Source organism: Dysidea avara, chromosome 3 (genome assembly GCF_963678975.1).
Source record: "Dysidea avara chromosome 3, odDysAvar1.4, whole genome shotgun sequence".
NCBI lineage: Eukaryota > Metazoa > Porifera > Demospongiae > Dictyoceratida > Dysideidae > Dysidea > Dysidea avara.
Genome location: NC_089274.1, coordinates 7,656,632 through 7,676,993, shown reverse-complemented (window position 1 = coordinate 7,676,993; position 20,362 = coordinate 7,656,632). Strand labels below are relative to the sequence as shown.

The 20,362-nt window shown below is 36.8% G+C and overlaps 2 protein-coding genes across 2 annotated transcripts; one reads left to right on the top strand and one right to left on the bottom strand.

Moving 5' to 3' along the window:
* Window positions 1-1,904: 1,904 nt before the first annotated feature.
* Window positions 1,905-7,093, bottom strand: LOC136249185 (deoxyribonuclease TATDN1-like). The gene is made up of 13 exons (XM_066041137.1): window positions 6,964-7,093; window positions 6,875-6,895; window positions 6,781-6,825; window positions 5,244-5,293; window positions 4,729-4,792; window positions 4,520-4,675; window positions 3,980-4,022; window positions 3,847-3,932; window positions 3,753-3,793; window positions 3,461-3,537; window positions 3,343-3,413; window positions 2,076-2,211; window positions 1,905-2,019 (listed from the first exon to the last, which is right to left on the bottom strand). Exons 1-13 carry the CDS (start codon window positions 7,022-7,024, stop codon window positions 1,923-1,925), a joined length of 948 nt encoding a protein of 315 aa, XP_065897209.1. The 5' UTR covers window positions 7,025-7,093; the 3' UTR covers window positions 1,905-1,922.
* Window positions 7,071-20,313, top strand: LOC136249182 (probable serine carboxypeptidase CPVL). The gene is made up of 14 exons (XM_066041131.1): window positions 7,071-7,345; window positions 9,845-9,904; window positions 10,004-10,065; window positions 10,648-10,762; window positions 12,392-12,450; window positions 12,511-12,590; window positions 12,650-12,716; window positions 12,800-12,922; window positions 13,064-13,195; window positions 16,596-16,694; window positions 16,747-16,866; window positions 16,921-16,974; window positions 18,824-19,006; window positions 19,676-20,313. The coding sequence occupies exons 1-14, from the start codon at window positions 7,147-7,149 to the stop codon at window positions 19,778-19,780; spliced, it is 1,458 nt and encodes a 485-aa protein (XP_065897203.1). The 5' UTR covers window positions 7,071-7,146; the 3' UTR covers window positions 19,781-20,313.
* Window positions 20,314-20,362: the final 49 nt, after the last annotated feature.

The following is a 20,362-nucleotide window of genomic DNA, read 5'->3' as shown; positions in this document are numbered from 1 at the left end:
TAGTCAACTCAGTTACACTGTGAAACAGTGTCTCATAATACCCTCATGTCTCATAATACACATACCTACAGTGTTCCAGAACAGACCAGCAACAGATGGATAGTGTAGCTAATTTATTGGTAGTTACATTTTTCTCTATCTCTATTAGTGGTCCCCCTATACCACCAAGAATATCAACTTGTTAAGAGTCTGTTCAGCATAGAGCTGCTCGATGGATTAAGAGTAGATATGACTCCACTTTGTACAGGTGGAGTAAGAACACTGATGACTGCTAGAAGGAACTGAAGTGGCCTACGCTGGCATCACGACGACAATACCAGAGTGTCATTATGGTGCACTCCATTATGCATAAACAAACTCCTGTCACCACTTTAATCTTACACTAACTCTACACAACCTCATCCACTGACTTTGCAGACTCGATCTTCTTCCATCAATGCATTTAGATATTCCTTCTACGTGAACACACCATTTGTTTGGAACTCAATCCCATATGAAATTTTGTCCTTACCATCACGCTTATTAGATCACGGCTCCAATGTTACTTGTATAACTGACGTCTCTCACTTAGTATTACTTTTTGTATAGTAATACTAAGTGAGAGACGTCCTGTTTGCTTGTAGATAGTCAATTTTTTAGTCAATGTTTCTGCATTGCTTTTTGTACTGTGTATGTGTTTTGGGGACCACCTTGTACAGGCTATAAGCCTTTTGTGTACCCTTTCTTTAGATAAAATTGATAATAATAATAATAGTAGTGGGTTGCAGTAATAGCATTTATAGCAATGTCTTGAAGTTTACTGTCTCACAGGCCAGGCAAACTTGATTAATTTTCATCCCACCCACATCCCTTTTTACCCCACTGCCACTCTGCAGTTTGTTATTGTTGTTATCAATCACATGCCGGCGCACGTATTCTAATGCTAAGAAGGCTGGCTATCATTTTACAACACAGCAAGTATCATTTGCACCACAGAAACAGTAGTATAACGTAAGTACTAGCTCTTTAGAGTAACATACAGCTTGATTTGGAGTATTTTATTTAACAATGAATAATGACCTCCAGCCCACATGGAAATCCAAACTCTTGTGGATGAGAAACAAGTAATAAATGTTGCCTGGCCTCACTAGCTACTCTATACTTTATCACGTTCTGGCCTAGTATGAAATATTTTAAAGAGAAGATACAAAGAAATATACAAAAAAGCTACCGGAAGAGAGTCTGGTTTCAGATTAGGTCAATTGGCAGTGATGTTAGAGATTGACCAAAGCATCCTTTAAATCCTTGTAAACATCTGATGGCAGAACACAGAAGGGAATAAGATATACAGCACCTCACTCATCCAATTACGGCAGCATAATGTTGTTGGAAAGGACAGAGGCACCCTTGTACAGGCTTTGCCTTTTGGTGCCACCTTGTCTTTTGACAAATCAGATAAATAAAAAAAAAGAGGCAAGGCACTTATAAAACACATGTACAGTTGCTTTGCCTGCCATGCCTCCTGTAGCTAAGAAATTATAGTAGAATTTGATCAAGAAACAAGCGTGTCAAGGTACAAGGTTTATTCAGTTTGACAGGAGATGAAGATCGGAGAACAGACTGGAGTGCCACCCCCTTGTTTATGTGTGTGAAAACGTAAAGTAAACTCTTCAAGCTTCAATTGACATTTTGAATTTGTGGTAATTTCCCAGTGTTGCTGCAGAAGGAGCAATTGTTGTCTGTCACATAAACAATGTACGGAAAAAAAACCGATTTAAAAAATCACATTTTGTAAACTATCCTTTAAAACTTCATTCATACCTACAAATAAAGTAAAATTCAGGTTGCTAGGGGCAACATATATTATTTATGCATTTGCCTATTCTTAAGGATGCGCATCAAGCTAATGCATTGTGACAACTGTGTAACTTGCAATTATTATTTTACAATTTAAATAAATTACAAGTATTGACAAAGACTTGCTGTGCTAGTTGAAGCACGTCCATTCCTTTTACACCAGCAACCACCTCCAGAACATGCCTGTACATGTGTGCAAGAAGTCAAAAAACCAATAATTGAACCATAATTGTACTAACAATAAATTTCTTGGTTCATTTCTACTCTTCACACTACAGCCAGACTCCCATTTTTCTTTCTTCTTGGCAGGAGGGAACTGAGTAGTTACAAACTTTGAACTAGCATGAGTTGGTCTTATCTCACACCACGGAGCATCTGTAACAATATACATGTATTACCTGTCTTGAACAATAAAAGTCCCATTTGTTTAAAAGCCGGGTCTAAATTTCTGGGAAAGAAACTAACATACAGGCTTTTATAGGATTTTTGATGTAGCGTGTGCTACAATAGTGTTGTCAGAGGACAATAAAGTTCAACAATCTGTCACTCAAGAGTTGTATAAATCACTACCATCCTCATCTTCAATATGGACTTCACTGGTGTCTTCTTCACTCGAGCCAAGCAAATGGGCTTCTATGGTTGCAGCCAACATCTCTTTTCCATTTCTTTGTTGAGCACAAGATTTGATGCATTATATCAATGTAGTTGTGATAACAACGTTCAAATACTGTCAAGAATCCATTATCAGTAGAGGATTTTATGAATTCTTTATACCAGAATATGTTTGGTGGCAAATTTGCTTATGGTACCATTAGTTTAGTGAGTAACTTCACAATAGGTCTCCTTATCAAGTTGGATTTTAAGTTAGAAAATCTCACCAAATTCACTACTAAACAATTCCTCTGCCAAAGGTTTCTGTTATACTGTAGTTTCTGCCTGACATGTATAATTCCTTCTGTGAGATCTGTACAGTGCTTGAAATAATGGTCGGACATCTGACATTTTCCGACCAAAATTGGTGTTTGTCTGAACACGTTCTATTTTGATCGGACATCATGTCCAACCAAAATTGGTACAAAATTTACTCAGACAAATTCATATCAGACTGAATATAATAATTTTTGATGGTAAAAGTATTCAATGTCTAAGTTTTACGTGTCTGATCAAAAATAGTTTAGTTAGTGCTATGTCCTATCATTTTTGTCTGCTTATTTCAAGCACTGTCTGAATGCATCATTTTTTAATGTAACAGTCATACTACACAATAGTACCAGTGCAGAGGGGGATGTCACATTATACTGATACATCAAAGTTCAGTATAAAGGAGAACAGCAAGAATACAACACCAAGGGTGAGATTCAAACAATAGCACAGGCCTATATTTAAGACCCGGTGTTCTTTCCTCTGAGACCCTGAAACCCCCTCCAGCCTATAGTTGAGACAGGTAAATGTGGCTTTTATATGAGGAAATGCTGTACATTAGCAAAAAAATAATTACATCTATACCTGTTTCAAGAAGTATCTTGTCAGCTGGAATTGCCTTTACCACTTCCAAGTTGTTCTCAGTCTTCAGTGAGCTATTAATAGAATAAAATGATGCAATGAACAATGACAAGTACAGTACCATCCATTCAGGCCAATGTATAGGCCAAACTCAATGGCTGCCATTGCTTCATCTTTACTACCATCAAATGAGTGTACCTAGAAAATTTAAATTTAAGTTCTTTATGCTATCCCTTGAGTAAAAGGTTAGCATTAAATACATATGTAGAACTGCAAATGGGTGCTATTACTCATCTCTGTTAACATGGATAGAGACAAAAATGTTGGCCCAATGGTGACCAGATGCTTCACCAAGAGTTCATGATATATGTAGCTGAACACTCTCTGGTTCCAATGTGTGTACACTTGCTTACCACACCTCCGTTGATCTTGTCCTTGTTTCTTTTCAGAATATCTACAGGTTCACCATACTAATAGTACTAGTTGTACAGTGACACAATGAGTTACCTATGAAGTCACCAAAAGCTGCTCTACAATGTAGGAATAATGGTAACCCAGTTATAGCAGAGAGCTCTAACTGTTTTTCAAAATATCTAATGCACACCAACAATAAGATAGCAGCTAAGAGAAAAATTCTTACTTTTTCTGAATTTCCTTAGGACAGAAGTGGAGACGATCATAATCTAGGGAAAGATCATAAGCGATTTGAAAATATTTATTTATTAAAGCATGATGTGGCTGGAATCTTTTAGTTTCGTCCCCAGCCTCCCACGCACCTGATCATGCGATGGTTGTCTGGTGATATCAGTCCAACTAGGAAATGCGCATTAATATACCTGAAAAATTAATGTTTAAAGGTCTTCTTTGCTGTTGATTATTGTTCTAAGTGGAATGTTAAGAAGGTTTTTGTAGTTTTAATCAGCATTTATTAGTTGCAATTTTTATAAAGGAACACTCTTTTAAGCAGCTGGAAAATTTATTCATTTGAATGTAAGCATGAATGAACACAAAGCACATTTGTACAGTGGACCAAAGTCACCAGACGACCTTCACGTGATCAGACACGTGGGCAGCTGATGACGAGACTAATGCCATTCCTCAAAATATACAGCTCTCAAATACCACATGAAATGTTCATGTGTACTACAAAGAGTTCATAATATTCTCTTCTCCTACTTACCCAGGCCACATTCTCCAATAGCTATCACTTTACTCCTCGCATGAGCCTGACAGACTGACAACAAGTTTTGGAAGTATTCCTCAGCTGTTGTCCCTTCAGTCTGCTCAAACTCTAGACACCTGGTAGGGTGACAACCAACTGTGGAGTACAGTCTATCTGCAAACAGCAATGCATAAATGACTGGAAGAATATGTCACAGGGTAACTAACCGTTGGTTTTAGCTAACTTCAGAGCCTCTTGACAATCAGTAAGGTTCCCACCTGTCACTATTATCTACAGTAATGGAGATCATTACACAATAAAAGAGTATTAGCGCAGGAGTAGGGGACGTGCACATGTATAGCAGTAGAAATAGTAAAATGTATTTGCATTTCTTGTACATGTTCATAATGACAATATCAGCATGTTAATATTATGAGCATGAGCATTAGTATATATATATATATATATATATATATATATATATATATATATATATATATGAATTTGTAATTTAAGTCTTCTTCACAGTAACACTATATCAAGAGTTCATAAACTCTTGATTATATTATGAGCATTAGCATGAGCATGTTAATTTTGTTAATATGGCAAGCACAAAGCTAATTTTGAGGTGCAACTCAAAAATATCGACTTACTAAATTGGCGTAGTAATACAGTGAGATTAGAAACATATTACAAACTGCAAAATTTAAAAATCCTACTATACAGTATAACTAACAACAACCTTGTCAACTCCAGTATCAAATGCTCTTTGTAGAACAGCATCTAAATCACCTAAAAACAAGCACATTGATGATGCATGATGGAAGTGAATGCTACAAATATACATGAGACATAATAGCTTAGCTCTGTGACAGAATGATTCTAAATTACAACTGTAACAGCAATGCTGTTCTGGGCAAACAAAAAAAATATATACTACATTGATATGTGTACAAAAGCGCAGATATAAGTAGCCTTTAATTTTATACAAATTAAATTCTCGTCTCCACATGCATCACTATTTCCTTACTGCATCAATGACTATTATTGGTGGCTGAATGTAAGCAACATCACAAGGTTAGTTTGGTAGGAGAAAACTTTGCCAAATTTGGCATGATAGGATTTAAAGTTTGCTGGTAGCTATGTAATACAGATTTTTATGTAATTAATACAGATTTGTATTGGACAAACGATTTGGCAGACGAAACACGGCTCACTTACCAAATTCCCTAAACTTTCCTTCCTCACAGCATTTCTGCTATGCAGTAACTAGAACAAACTAAGAAAGTTACGTCATGGTACCTAGGCATCTAATTAATAATAATCCACTCACTTGCATTGCTATTTTGAGAACTAATTTAATAAAGTGTATGATCGCCTCAACGAATTTACTCCTAGAGGAATGGCAGTGTTCACACAAACTTTAACAAATAACAAAATTTATTTTTTTTGTAAATGTATTGAGAACGTTAAAACTAAAATGTGGCTGTCTCAGCAAAAACCCATCTAGTTTGCACAAGCATGCGTTTTGAAAAAAATGAATTTTTTTAAAAATGGTGAAATTATGCATGTGAAAAAGAAACTTTTTCGCAAGTTTAAATTGAGCCATTGTTCAGAGAAGGAAGACTCAAATCAATTAAACCTATACACTATCTTATTCGCCTACTCATGGGGAGTTCGAAAACCTTTGTTTAATTTCTGTAGCTCCAATGATTTGCATGTCACGTGTGTTTGTTTACGATGCGGTAGACGTAAACAAAATTGTTGCTGTTTCTTCAATAAAACTGCCTTCATACCCCTATGCGCAAGCAACTGTAACCTTGGTTGATCTGCCAATCCATGGTGAACATTGTAAGCCAAACCCCAAGTCTGTAGACTAATCCAGACGGAAGTTATGGCTGCGAATGTAAGCACCTACAGTTTATTTTTAGTACAAATCAATTTCCTTGCTCTTCCTACTGTCTAGCACTGCAATTCCAAAACTACTCAACTAAAACTTTGGTAAACCATTCCTTGAACAATGCAGATAATGCTAAGAAAATAAAAAGAAATTCAGAAGTTGTGCGAAATAGACAGGTTTTTGCTGAGATGGTCACAAATTGCGTGGAATTTAGAAAATGTCCCAGACTCAATGTTGACTTGATCCCCAGCAATTATTTATTATACATAATTCTCTGGCATCACTACAGCTGGGGTAAGACATTAGACACATAACCACATTCTACTTCACAGATCCTTTATGACAGCATAAAACATGTACTGCAAACAGCACTACTTACCAGGGTGAACCTGCTTCCCATGGTAGACTCCATTGAACATCGGGTCTAGTCAAATGTTCACGTGTGAATTAGTCAGGTAACAAACCTCTTGTACCTGTTAAATTAGCTCCAATGTCTAGGGACAGTATACATTGTAATATACCATTCACGCACCTCACACTATAGCTAGGGATGGCAACTTACCAGTCAGTCTTATATCACTCATCCTTGTGAACTCTGAAAACAACCTTCGCCAAATGATCATACAAAATTGTCAATATAATTTATTTAACGCACAGCACAAAATCAAATGAGATCACGTGAGTGATCTTTTGTAAGATTGCGCAAGACCCCTACTTCATCATTCCATAGATACTTGTAGTATCTATGATCATTCAAACACCGAAGATGGCTAGTGGATTATATCTTATAGCAGCTATTTTGTGTACCGTGTTTACAGTGGGGGAGTTAACCGGAATTCTCCGGAAACAGTTTCTACCAGGCCCCATACTTTACGAAGGCGATGCAGACCCCGGCAAGCCTCTGTTCTTGACCCCGTACATCAAGAAGAAGGATTATCGGAAAGGTTTGTGCTATCACACCCATTTAGTAGTCGTAGCTCATCTCGCACACAGCTAAATAGCTAATGTGATTGATTTGGTTATTTGTAGCTAGCCCCCTACTAGCTAGCTAACTGGTCCGGTACTGCATATTATGTACACTGATTCTATGACGTATGATCATACACACATAGCTATAGAATTACTGACCAAATAACTATAGTAGCTAAACTATACAAGTTGGCACATATCTGACTTTTACATTCAGCACCACATAGAGCACACTATAATGTTGTATGTATTGCAGTGATGTCAAATGTGGTGTGTCCACAAAATAGTTAAATGCATTTCCCAGGTGCCATCTGGATGGCCACTCATATGATATACCTATAAGAACACTCTGTTTCCTGTCTTCCACCAGCATCACACTAGAGCCACCTTAATTGAATATCATTATTGTGTGACATTATGTTGGCATGCATAAACTCGCATAAGACATTTAGCAGTATAGAGAAGAAGTTTACAAGTTGGCTAATCAGCATGTCTTCTGAAAACATAGACCATTTTGTGTGTTTAACAAACAGATTATATTATAAGAAGACAGTTTAATTATCTTTGGAACTGCATGTGGAATTACTATAACGGATAATACTAATATACTAACTGTCTTGCACATGCATGCAAATGTATGGATACAATCATGATCAATACAGGAACAAAGTCTGCCAGGCATCTAAAATTGGTCCTGTACAAATTTGACTGGCCACATGCATCCCGGACCAATTTGGTCGACCACTCGGACTAATTTTGGTTGACCAAAATTGGTCTGGGTGGACCAACGCATGCAGCCAATGATGCATAGTTGACTTGTTTGTGACTGATCTCTGCAGCCGACTTAGCTAAACATGCATTATGAATCTTGAATAATGAGCATGGCAGGCATTATCACTGGATTTGTGCTAAAGGTGATCCAACCAAGGCCCGGATCACTGGGATCAGCATTGGAGGTGCACAGCTGAGATCACATACTCTAATAGAGCAGTCACCTAGCTAACTACTCTATCATACCGTTCATCAGATACATAATAGTTGGTTCTACTATGCCTGTAATTTATCCATATCTGTCTGCACCTAAAGAAATGCATGCATTGGTCTATTTAAAAGGCCTTCATTAATAACTGATTCATCTTCATCTACTTGTACAGTCATTATGTATGGCAATACTTAATTCAAGTATACACATGCACTAAAAAATGTTCTCAGATTCAATCTCGTATCGTTCAAATTTCAAGCCTTTTTGGTTTCAATTACATTATCATTCGAACATGCACCTGTTGTTGTGCAATTTGAGAGTGTGTTGGTTGTCTGAACTTACCCAAACCTTTTCATTAACAAAATTAATGCTGCAGAATCTTAAGGACAATATATAAAATATTTATAAGCAATTGTATGTGGAAATGCAATATTTTAGCATCTATTTTTTTCAAAAATTTCCTGGAGGGTGGGGGGAGGGGGGGGCATGCCCCCAGTACTCCTAGTTCGCATGCTGGGAGGTAGCTATATTATGCTTCGCACACCTTCACATGAGAGATTAGTACCTTAGTTAGCCCCCCTTTTGTAAATCCTAAATCCGTTCCTGCATTGGCACATTGATTGTTAGGAAACTGTTATATTCTCACTGTCAGTGATTATCTACCTAAAAGGATGGAAGCATTTGCTACCCCCCTAGTTGATAAGAGTGCTGACAACTACCCAGTGCTGTGGAATATCACTTCACTGCTGCATTATATATAGCTAGCTATACATGCTAATGACTGCAGCATCATCTTGCAGAATTCACACTTGCCTGGACCACTCTTGGTCAGGCCAGACCAATTTTGGATGCCATAAATGATCTGGCCGGACTAAACTTGGTCAACCAGAATCAGTCCTTACCCAGACTGATTTTTCTGTGATAGGTCCCTCTATTATCCAAAATCATTGAGCTTTGAGTGGATTCAGATAATCAAGAAATTTGATATAATCAAAACCCATTCAATTACTCTAATAGAATGCACACCTTAGACAAAATACTCTAATAGAACAGTCATTTCTACTGTTCACATAATAGAATGGTCGGGGGGACCGCTGCATATAATATTATGTGATCACATATTTTTATGCTGTCCGGAGGCCAAGTAGTTAGTAGTTGGTAGAGCAATATGTAGTATATAACCTTACTACCTTCTTCTGTAGTGTAGTTACTCTACAGAGGAAGGTACATACTCCTGCATAGCTACATAATGCTGAAAATACATATGGTAGCTTATACAACAGATCTGGTTGAACAATTTGTGGTGCCCATTGTAAGTGCATGGCATGATCAAGACCCAGATCCCTGGTATATATGTAGTCATGCAAAGGTCACCGAAGCATTTAGATTGGAACAAATATCTCTAAAAAACAAACTTACTACTAATATTAAAATTTTGATGTTGTTTAAAGAATTTATAATATATAACAGCAGTACATGTTTTCTTTAATAGCCCGTGATCTCAGTGAAGTCAAAGGGATTCATTCTTCTCTACACTACAGTAGTCATGCTGGTGAGTTTAGACCAAGGCTAACACAGAGCTTATAGTTTGTATGATACAAAGCTATTGATCTAAAAGTTTCTAGCCATATATTTATTGTATTTGGTGTAGGATTTTTCACAGTGAATGAAACTACCAACAGTAACATGTACTTCTGGTTCTTTCCAGCCAAAGTAAGTGTAAGGTTCCAGTATATCTTGTTATATACATGAATGAATTGATGTGTAGGCAGTATTTGTATACTAATACAAAGGCTGTTTAGAAAGATTGTGTAGTTATTGTAAAGTATACAGCTATTGACACTGCCAGTGTTTCTTTTTAAGTTCTGTTGAACCTTTACAACAAGATCATAATAAGAGTCTAATTGCATGAGCAAGTTGAATATTTAGGATTTAGGGATGAGTCTATTTGCCAGTTTACAACCTATTTTTCTAACCAGCAATTCTTTCCATAGTTTGCTCTGTTTTGCTTAATGTTTGTTAATTGACCATTCTAATAGCTACAATTTCACTAACTGTTCTATTTGAGTATCTCTTACCATGTGAGTGTTTTACTAAAGTATCTTTTGTGCAATATTCATATTATATCTCTATAGAGTCCACTTTACAAAAATGACCTAGTATGCCAGCATTTTGCTCACTGCTTTTACCCACCTGATATGCCAATAATTTGCTGGTAGACTGATGCGTACCAACATACACATGTAGCTATGTTATGAAATGGGTATTGTAATCTGAACCTTTTGATGTATACAGAATGGAGATAAAAATGCACCATTGTTGTTATGGTTACAAGGTGGTCCAGGAGATTCTTCCCTGTTTGCTCTGTTCAATGAGAATGGTCCCATCATGATTGATAAGAATGGAAATGGTTAATGAAGTGTGTTTGTTTCATTATAGTAGTTCTAATGACTTTGGAATGCATAATGTATACAGTGGCGGATGGGGGTGGGGCACAGGGGGCACGTGCCCCCCCTTTCAAAAAATTGCATACAAGATCGAGATACTCTAATAGAGCAGTCAATTACTCTAATAAAGCATGCAGTCACAGCGTTCATGAGGCAGTGTAGCTTACCTATGAAACTATAAAAGGATTTTATTTTACATAACATATGTGATATAATATATATTTGGTAAAGGATAACTAGCTATTATTGTTGTGACCTTTTTCTTTTTGCTCTTCAACTCTTTTCAGCAAGGTGTCCCCCTTCTTTCCAAACTCTGGATCCGCCCCTGGTATAATATCAAATTTTATGAATCAGTTTATGGATAGCTAAATGATAATAAGAAGTGCTGGTATTACACAGTACTAAACATGTATATTAAAGTCAGTCATCATGTACAGTAGCTGTTAAGTAGTCAGTTAATATTATCAGAGTTAGCAAACGCCAGTGTATTGTTTCCTTACTATTGAAAGTACTTTGTACTATATAGCTACCTATAGGCAGTGTATAGCATGCTGTGTTCAGTTACAAACAATATGGCTTCTGATCTATCATTCACAAGTATGCATGCAGCTATGTGACCACAGTAAGTCAAGTACACAGTGGTACACAACAACATTGTTGCTCTGGTATGAACTTAATATACTGTCACAGTGGTTAAATATAGGTAATGATATAGGGTTTCCAAATGAACATGTTAGCATGAATAGACTGGATACCTATTAACACACTTAACACATTGGCTACCCTTGAGTTGAACAATAAGCAAATTTGCTTGAGAATGGGTGTTATCATTGTAATAGGTCATGGACATAAAGAAAGACATAGGAAGGAAAGTTATGTAGTTTTTATTCCCGAAAAGTACTCATGCACATCTTGCCTGTGGAAAAAAAATAAAAAATAAGATGAACAAAATGGCATAATTATTTCATTAAGTACTTTTATTGGTTCCCTTGGACTTCATATTTCCACTGGACCTATACTTCTTCCAAATTAACTTCTACGGCTTCTTTTCAGTGCGGTTGGGAAGCTATCTAAGGTGGTGATTTGGTGTGTGTTCTATTAGGATTTTGGCAAAAAAAAAGGCAATCTCTATTATGAACTACTACCATGGTTTATGATAGGCTTAATTTCCTATAAAAAGTCTATGGTGAGATATCCCAGAAGGCCAAAATCTACTAGATTGGTCTGCATTTGGTATAATATTATACTAGGCAGTAACCCTGTGTTCTACATTAATTTTAGATATGCACCGGATATACTAGCATTCTTTAGCAACAGTTATGTATTCTAATAGAATGGTCAAATGAATAAACACACACAAAAAGGCAAAGCCTCTAATAGCCATGTGAAACACAACATTTCTACCCAGCGAACCAGCATGCCTGTGCACCACTTGAGTCTTCAGGACTAGTAACCTGCAAGAGGATTGACCACACATACACACACATGTGCCATTGTATATAAATGAGTGACTGATTAGCATAAATATAATTTCTGATCTCTTGTGTGTGTACTATATCACAGTATGATATATAGTTATGATCATTTTGTAGTACAACCAAGACCTGTAAACTGGAATGAAGACTATTCCATCATGTACATTGACAATCCAGTAAGGCATTTAGCTACATGTGTTAACTTTGTAGTGAATTAACATATAATGTTATCCCAGATTGGTGCTGGATTCAGTTTTACAGATTCTGATGAGGGTTACTCCAGTAATGAAGATCAAATTGCAGACAATCTTTACGAGTATGCATGTATTTTGTATCAATTTGGTTGTATACAACACAATTCTGTCATTGATATAGATGTTTGCAGCAGTTTTTCCTGGTGTTTGATGATTACCAGAAAAATGATTTTTATATTACAGGAGAGGTAACTGTTAAGTTCTGTTTATCTATTGCTGTATGTAATGATTCAGAATTCCACTTTAAATTTTTTGCATTGCTTCATCACAGTCCTATGCAGGAAAGTTCATACCAGCTTTGGCATACAAGATACACCAGTCAAACCCAACTGCTCAGTTGAAGATAAACATGAAAGGAGTTGCTATTGGAGATGGGTTTTGTGACCCTATTAATGTATGTAAGAATTTCAGTGTTCACAACATATAATACTTGCATTCACGCAGTTTTATAGCCATGAAACACACACAGTTACAGGACTGATAGTTGAAAACAAATAACTACAGATGCTGTACACATATACTTGTCCTTGTACAGATGGTGGTGGGGTATGCAGATCTAATGCAGCAGTTTTCTCTGATAGATAGTGTTCAAGCTGAATATGTCAGGAAACAAATGGAAGCTGTTGCAGCTGAAACTAATGCTGGAAATTATGTTCAAGCATTTCAGGTAAGCCATGTATAATACTTAAATTAGCTAGTATAAATTTCTGCTGTATAAGCTGTAGCTTAGATAATATAGTACAAGTAGGGATTCACAGCGGTAACGTCACTACAGGCAATCCTTGTTATGGGTAGGGACTTTGAGTGTCCATCTCACTAACTCTACTTTGTTTCTTCTTGAATTTACCTTGACAGTTTCCTATTCACTATTAGATTAAGTGAGTGTTATCAAATCACGGCAGTTTGCGGCCAGTTTGTCTCAGAACTTCTTTGCTATGGTTGCTCAGACGTGGCACTAGAGATGCACTGATATGACTTTTAGCTGATATTCCGATAACCAATATAAAATAATTTTAGATATACATAGCCAATCCGATATGGTAGCATGGAAACAATTTGCTCTCTAACTGTAGTAAATAAGTGACAGAGAGTTACAGAGTGGGACTGTAACATGCACTGCTAGGCTATTACTAGAGCATGAGAGCCCATAAATATATATGTTTATGTATATCTGTATCTACTGCTTTTTTATACATGTTACTGATCCGTTACTGATATGCAAAAACAAGGCTGATATAGCCGATAACCGATAGCCAATCCGATTATCGGTGCACCTCTACGTGGCACCAATAATTTTTTGTACTAAAGATTGTGACAAGGTACAAAAATTTTTAAAGCATCAACAAAGTCCCCAATGACTGAAGATTTACATGAAGATTATATTTTGTGAAGCAAGGCTGATTCTGAACCCGTAACCAAGACAAAGTCAAGCCCGTAACAAGGATTGCCCGTACATAAAACTATTAGTTCCTATGGAAATGATGTTACTGTTGCAAATCCCTACTTGTACTATATTATCTATGGCTGTAGTCAGTCCGGCACAATGCAAACTTGTCAGCACGTTATGCAGTACATACATACATGGTTACAAACTACATGTGTACCAAAGTAGTATATACAGACTTCTGACATGACATTGTCACAACAATGGATTTGTATCAAGACGCATGGTAGTGTGTTGTGTGGTCCTAGAAGCCGGTGTGCCACACCGTGAGTATATTTACAGGAAGAAAGAAAACACAATTTTCACACCTTTGTAGCTCCATGATCCCTTATCCAATTGGAACTAGTTTCACTACAGAAAGTGCCTGCCAGGTAGGCCATTCCACATACCAAATTTGAAGGAAATCTCCCTAGCCGTTTCTGAGATATGAGTGGCCAAAGTTTCATTTTAATTTCTTTGTTGTTTTTTCTTCTCCTTAGGGGAGCTATGGGGGCTTTGATTTCTTTTCACACACTTTGCAAAAATTGCTATAAAACACAATCTTGTTACTCCATTGTATCGATATTTGACACAAGTAAAGAGCATATAAAGGTACATTCACATACCAAGTTTGCTATGAATCTGATAAATATCCAAGGAGTTGTGAGCGTTTATTCACGTAAAAAAAGATGAAACTTTTGTCACGGCTACAGGGTAAACCGAGTAGAGGAATAACTTGAAAATTCGTGTGTACATAGGCTGATCATTGTAGGAGTGCCTTTTGGTGGTTAGAACAGCAACAGATTTACAACTACAAAGTTATAAAGCAAAAACTGAGCAAGTGTAAAATCGCGGGATCGAGATACTCTAATAGAGCAGTCACTGGGGGCAAAAAAAGGTGAATAAAAATGTTGAAAAAAAATGAACTCATCATGACCAGACTTCAAACCAAGGACCTCCATACTTAACGCCCGCATCCTTAACCACTGAACCACTGCTATCTCGGCTGATCACTTCATTTAATTTCTATCTTATAAATGAAAATTCTAGCTTAATAAGTAAAACTGATCTACCAATAGAAAATCTAGATTGTTCTAGAACATTCTATGTGTGTTCTATTAGATGATTTCAGCGAAAGCAAAAACGTGCGCTCTATTAGAGCATTAGCACCATACTATTGTTGCAACACTTTGAGGCTCAATCTAGTAGCTATTTCATCAAATCAGAGCCATTTTCATATCGATCAGTGAGTATTAACTTAGTTTCGTCCACAGGCGGTCTACAAGCAGACTAATATGACCGACTCGTGCCAATCATCATCATAATAAGTGCTATATGCTAGCAAAACTTGTGATACAACAGCCTGGAAATCATATCCCAGTAAAAAGGTGCAGGATTTGGTTTTTGAAAATACAAAAAGAAGCGAAATCCACTCAAAAACAGCCAAACTGTAAAAAAAAAGTGCAGCCCTCAAAAGCCTGGGTGAAAAAAGTTGTGAAATCAAAGGTGGTGGCCAAGAAATGGCTGCAATGATGTTAATGCTAAAAACTTTTATAAAATTTATTAGCATTAACATCATTGCAGCCATTTCTTGGCCGCCACCTTTGATTTCACAACTTTTTTCACCCAGGCTTTTGAGGGCCGCACTCTTTTTTTTACAGCTTGGCTGTTTTTGAGTGGATATAGATACTGCATACATACAAATTATCAAGGTACATAATCTTTGTAGATTAACAAATTTCATGATTTTTGCAGTTTTATTTTTGAGGATCATTCATTTTCACTATTATATATGTGACTGGATTTTAGAAAACCGATCCTAATCGCACATAAGAATTTTCCAGATAAATGGTTTTAAGCCATTATAACTTGCCAAGAGAAGTGAGCATGCATATGAATTTACACAAGAGATGCATCAATTTATTAAGATTCAGATCACTTCCAGTACTTGTCAGCTGCTTGTAGAGTTTCCTGCCAAGTAAGATAACAAAATCTGGACAAATGAAGTAGTATCACTAGTACAGAAGGGTGGGAGGTGGAGGTGGAGCGGTGGGCAAGAGGTTAGACTTCAAAATGGAGCTATACCACAATTGAAGTCCAGACATGAGATTACAGGGCTGTGCTGGCTGACATCTAGCAAAACCATAGAGAAATGTTTGTCCAACTACACGAGTTCATCCATCTGTGTACCACTAATTCTGGCCAGTAACTACCATTTGAACTTGCCACATCACCCAGGAAAGATGTCTGTTAAACCAGCCTCAATTAGTTTGATAATGCTGAGGGTCAAAACCAATAGACTGGGTAGTGTAGCTATCCACTGGAAGTGTTAATTTAATTGATTTTGCCTGATGTGTGATTTGGATTGGTTTTGTAAAATCTGGTCACATATAGCATTCAGTCAATCCCGATAATTGTTAATTTTTGACGATGAAAATGTTGCAGACAACCAAGCAACCACAAAATCTACAAAAATCCCTTAAAATTTATACACATAACAGAGGAAATTGTTGTTCCTGGAAACTACAATTGCCATGAGTATGCTTGTTACAAGCTCAATGCAGTAACGCTATTAACAAGTGTTGCCACATATTTGTGATGGAAAGTTTAAGTAAGATTTTTTAATATTTGTATGTACTCTTAGATATTTGCTGAAGTGATATCTGGAGATTTACTGCCTTATCCTTCCTATTTCGTTAATGTAACTGGTTGTACTAATTTATGGAATATACTTGAAACCTCAGTAAGTGTAGAACAATTTACCAAGAGTAATAGCTAATATGAGTTTGGTACAGATTTCTGTGGAATTTGGATATTATGGAGCATTTTTGGAAAAGGCAGAAGTTAGGAACAAGATTCATGTTGGTAACCTCACATACAGTGATGGCTTGACAACAGAGAAAATTCTCATAGGAGTAAGTAATAAATATTATTCATTATAAGTTGTAACTACTTGTATGCTTGTATAGGATGTGATGCAGTCAGTAGCACCACAGTTAGCAACAGTCATGGAGAATTACAAGGTGAGTCTCATAGTGAAGTTGTTTATAAATTATGAGTTAGTACACACTTGTACACATGTATATATGAGAACTTGTATAGCAATAGAATTTCTGACAGCAGCTGTGTTTGTATTATTTTGCTTAATCAGTGGTGGATATAGAGGGGTTGTGATGGTTTCAGCTGAAACCCCCTGTGATAATAAGGCACATATATACCAGAAATCAGTTTGTGGAGCTGGCACAAGTACCTAGTTTGTAGACCAGCAGCCAAATGCATAATCATATTCGCTATATCAATAGCTAATGACCTATTTAATCATTTGATGCCATCCTAACATCACCCCTATCAGAGGTTCAGAAGGTGGGCTCTTCATACGCAATAAACACCTCTAAAAATAATTATCATTTTAATGGATTACTGCTAATTTTAGAAGTTTCACTTGCATTTTTAATATAATAGTAGGATTTAACTGTGAAACAATGCTGTGGAGAATGATAATGTTGTCATCAAAATTTAAAGTCTGGATCTGCCCCTGGTAACTATTCTGAAATTGGTAGGCCTAGGAGAACCTTTGCCTATAAATCAAGTCATTCCAAAGTGGAATGAAATCAGGAGTTTTCTGGATGCGTACATGAAATCATACTTTATACTACATCAATTTTATGTTGTGCCCCGCACATTGCATATTATGCAGTTTCAAAGCTGCCACTTCTAGAGACTGGTATTGAATAATGCTTTCAACATGATCACTTACAATGTTTATTCAACAAGTTCAGCACCAAATGTGTAAAAATTCTCCTCTGTGTGTGTGTGTGTGTGAGTGTGTGTGTGTGTGTGTGTGTGTGTGTGTGTGTGTGTGTGTGTGTGTGTGTGTGTGTGTGTGTGTGTGTGTGTGTGTGTGTGTGTGTGTGTGTGTGTGTGTGTGTGTGTGTGTGTGTGTGTGTGTGTGTGAGTGGTGTAGCGAGTCCCTAGTGTTTTCCATCACAGTTTCGCTCCAGAAGCTGTGTGTCACTATGGGAAAGCATCCTGGCAGTTTTAACTGCCTAAGGTCTTTACGTGTGGTGTGCTGGAATGTTAGAGGTGTGGGATAGATGAGACATCATGGTATAAGGAAGCTCAGGATTGTACCAGATGGCGTTCACTGTGTACTTATGGACTAGATAAACAAGTAATGGCGCCACCTTTAAACAAGCCTTTTATTTGTGCCACCTGCCATCGCTCGTTTAGGAGAACACAAGATATTGCAAGGCATAAGTGTACCACCACTCGTCCTCATCAAAGATAGGAAAGAGTGACCACATCCCTGGACGGCATCATCTCATGATGGCTGGCTTCAAGTTCAAGTGTGGGGTTGGGGGGATTCAGTTAGTTTGCTTTGCCCTCTAAATGTCAGTTTTTAGAATTACCACAGCTAGAGTTGAATAGTAAAATAACACCATGCAGTAATTCATAATAATTATTATGGTGTTTGATTCAATTAAAAGTGTTACCAAATTCAACATCAGAAGGCTAATTATCAAAACTTTCCTGTGGGGGCATGTCCCCTAACCCCCTAGTTGGAGCATGCTTAGTATGCTTCACACACTTGTTGAATGACTTCCGCTAATGCCCATGTAAGAATATTCCAGATGTTTAAACCTGAAATCCCATCTGAGAATTTCTAGATCCACCACTGTTAATGTAGTCTTTGGAATGCCATAGAAGATCTCCTAAATAACTAGTAAACTCCCACATCTGTATAGTAAATCTAAGAATAATCAGTTTGTGATTATATATGTGTAATTCTTGCTATATTAATACATGCAGTGGTATACTATGGATTGTATTGCTAAAATCTACCTTAATTCTCCTCATAACATACTCCAATAGGTTCTACTATACAATGGACAGTTGGATGTTGCTGTTGGGGGACCACTAACCGAACGGTTTTTGCTAGTCCTTCAGTGGAGTGGTGCTGACGCATTTGCACAAGCTGATCGTAATGTGTGGAAGATAAAACCAGATGATGTAGAAGTTGCTGGATTTGTGCGAAAATCAAACAATTTTACTCAGGTACATTCATGGCATGAGTTATGTGTGCATGAGGGGTAAAGTTTTGCGCATCATCAACTTTGCTGTTGCTTACTTATATTTTACTTCACCAATTACCATGTGTCTAGTCTTACAATGCTCCTGCAGTTGTTAAATATCTATATATGGTAAATTTTAGAAGTTTAGGTGACTAGTTCCTGACTCTTAGAATGCTAATGTGAAGGGTGACAGCAACGATCCCAACTCTGGTCATCAAATAAAAGAATTCAATGCAAAAAGATCAGTGGAAGAGCTTAATAAAATGATATGCTGTGATTTGTGTGAATCATTCTTCAGTGATACAGATGTGACTGATTTATAATTGTTGTGTTACATAATTGACAGTGTGGACATAGAATATAGCAGTTAGGAATTTCCTGTATAGTGTATAGTTGCCAATTGACTAAGAGCAATACCACTATGAGGTGATAAATGTGGCCACCATTACAATTATTGGTTAGAGTATTTGCATGTGCTGGTCATTATTTATAAATTAACTTCTGGAAAGGTCTTTGAAAACCTTCCTAAATCTGCCTATAATATCATTGCCAATGTATGCCATTATAAATTAATTGATTAAACTAATGCTGTTTCAAAATTTTGCATGCACATAATTGTATCATGTTTTGTATGTTATGCTTGTGTTTTCAGGTGATAGTACGTGGAGCTGGTCATTTTCTACCATATGATCAACCAGAACGTGGACTAGACATGCTTGACAGATTTATTGGATACAAATCCAACTGGGAATTTTAAATTATTAGATGCCACATGTCTCTAATTATTCTTAATATCATTGTAATCAACTATAGGGGATTTCAGGAATTTATGAGAAGCTGCACACTAACCTACATATACAAAAGGCATTTTCCCACATGAAGAGAATGGCCATCTAAAATTTCTGTGGACATTTTAGAAGCAGTTGTTACAGAAGGTTTTAAGAAAAATTGAAAGTTGGGCTTTTTTTACTAGTGTAAATGATACGAAAGTGGATAAGAAAGTATGTTTAAAATTGTAAGAAATTTGGGTCAAATTCCATTATTTGTTCTACAAGTTGTAGTATACAGTCTGGAGAGTCCTTACATAGTACCTCTATGAACCTGTTAACAATGTATACATATATGTGTGTGCTTTGGCACATTATGCATTGCTCACTTTCCAGATGATAACAACTCCCCATATTTCATATATACACCCAACATAACCAAGGTGTTTTACGAATATGAAGAGTATGCATGTTAGTGTACAGCTTCTTGTAAATTCCTGGAATCCCCTATAGCTGTTTATTACTGGATATAGCTGTTTACTTCAGGGTTGCTGTTTCATAACTGAACTCAG

Excerpts from the sequence above, each read along its gene's own strand:
- LOC136249185 (XM_066041137.1), bottom strand. The coding sequence starts at position 7,024 with ATGATCATTTGGCGAAGGTTGTTTTCAGAGTTCACAAGGATGAGTGAT. Across the intron at positions 3,794-3,846 it reads AGCTTTTGGTGACTTCATAG|ATATTCTGAAAAGAAACAAG; the intron begins GTAACTCATTGT and ends GTGAACCTGTAG. Across the intron at positions 2,020-2,075 it reads AATGAACCAAGAAATTTATT|GCATGTTCTGGAGGTGGTTG; the intron begins GTTAGTACAATT and ends ACACATGTACAG.
- LOC136249182 (XM_066041131.1), top strand. The coding sequence starts at position 7,147 with ATGATCATTCAAACACCGAAGATGGCTAGTGGATTATATCTTATAGCA. Across the intron at positions 12,451-12,510 it reads TCATGTACATTGACAATCCA|ATTGGTGCTGGATTCAGTTT; the intron begins GTAAGGCATTTA and ends ATGTTATCCCAG. Across the intron at positions 16,695-16,746 it reads GGAATATACTTGAAACCTCA|ATTTCTGTGGAATTTGGATA; the intron begins GTAAGTGTAGAA and ends AGTTTGGTACAG.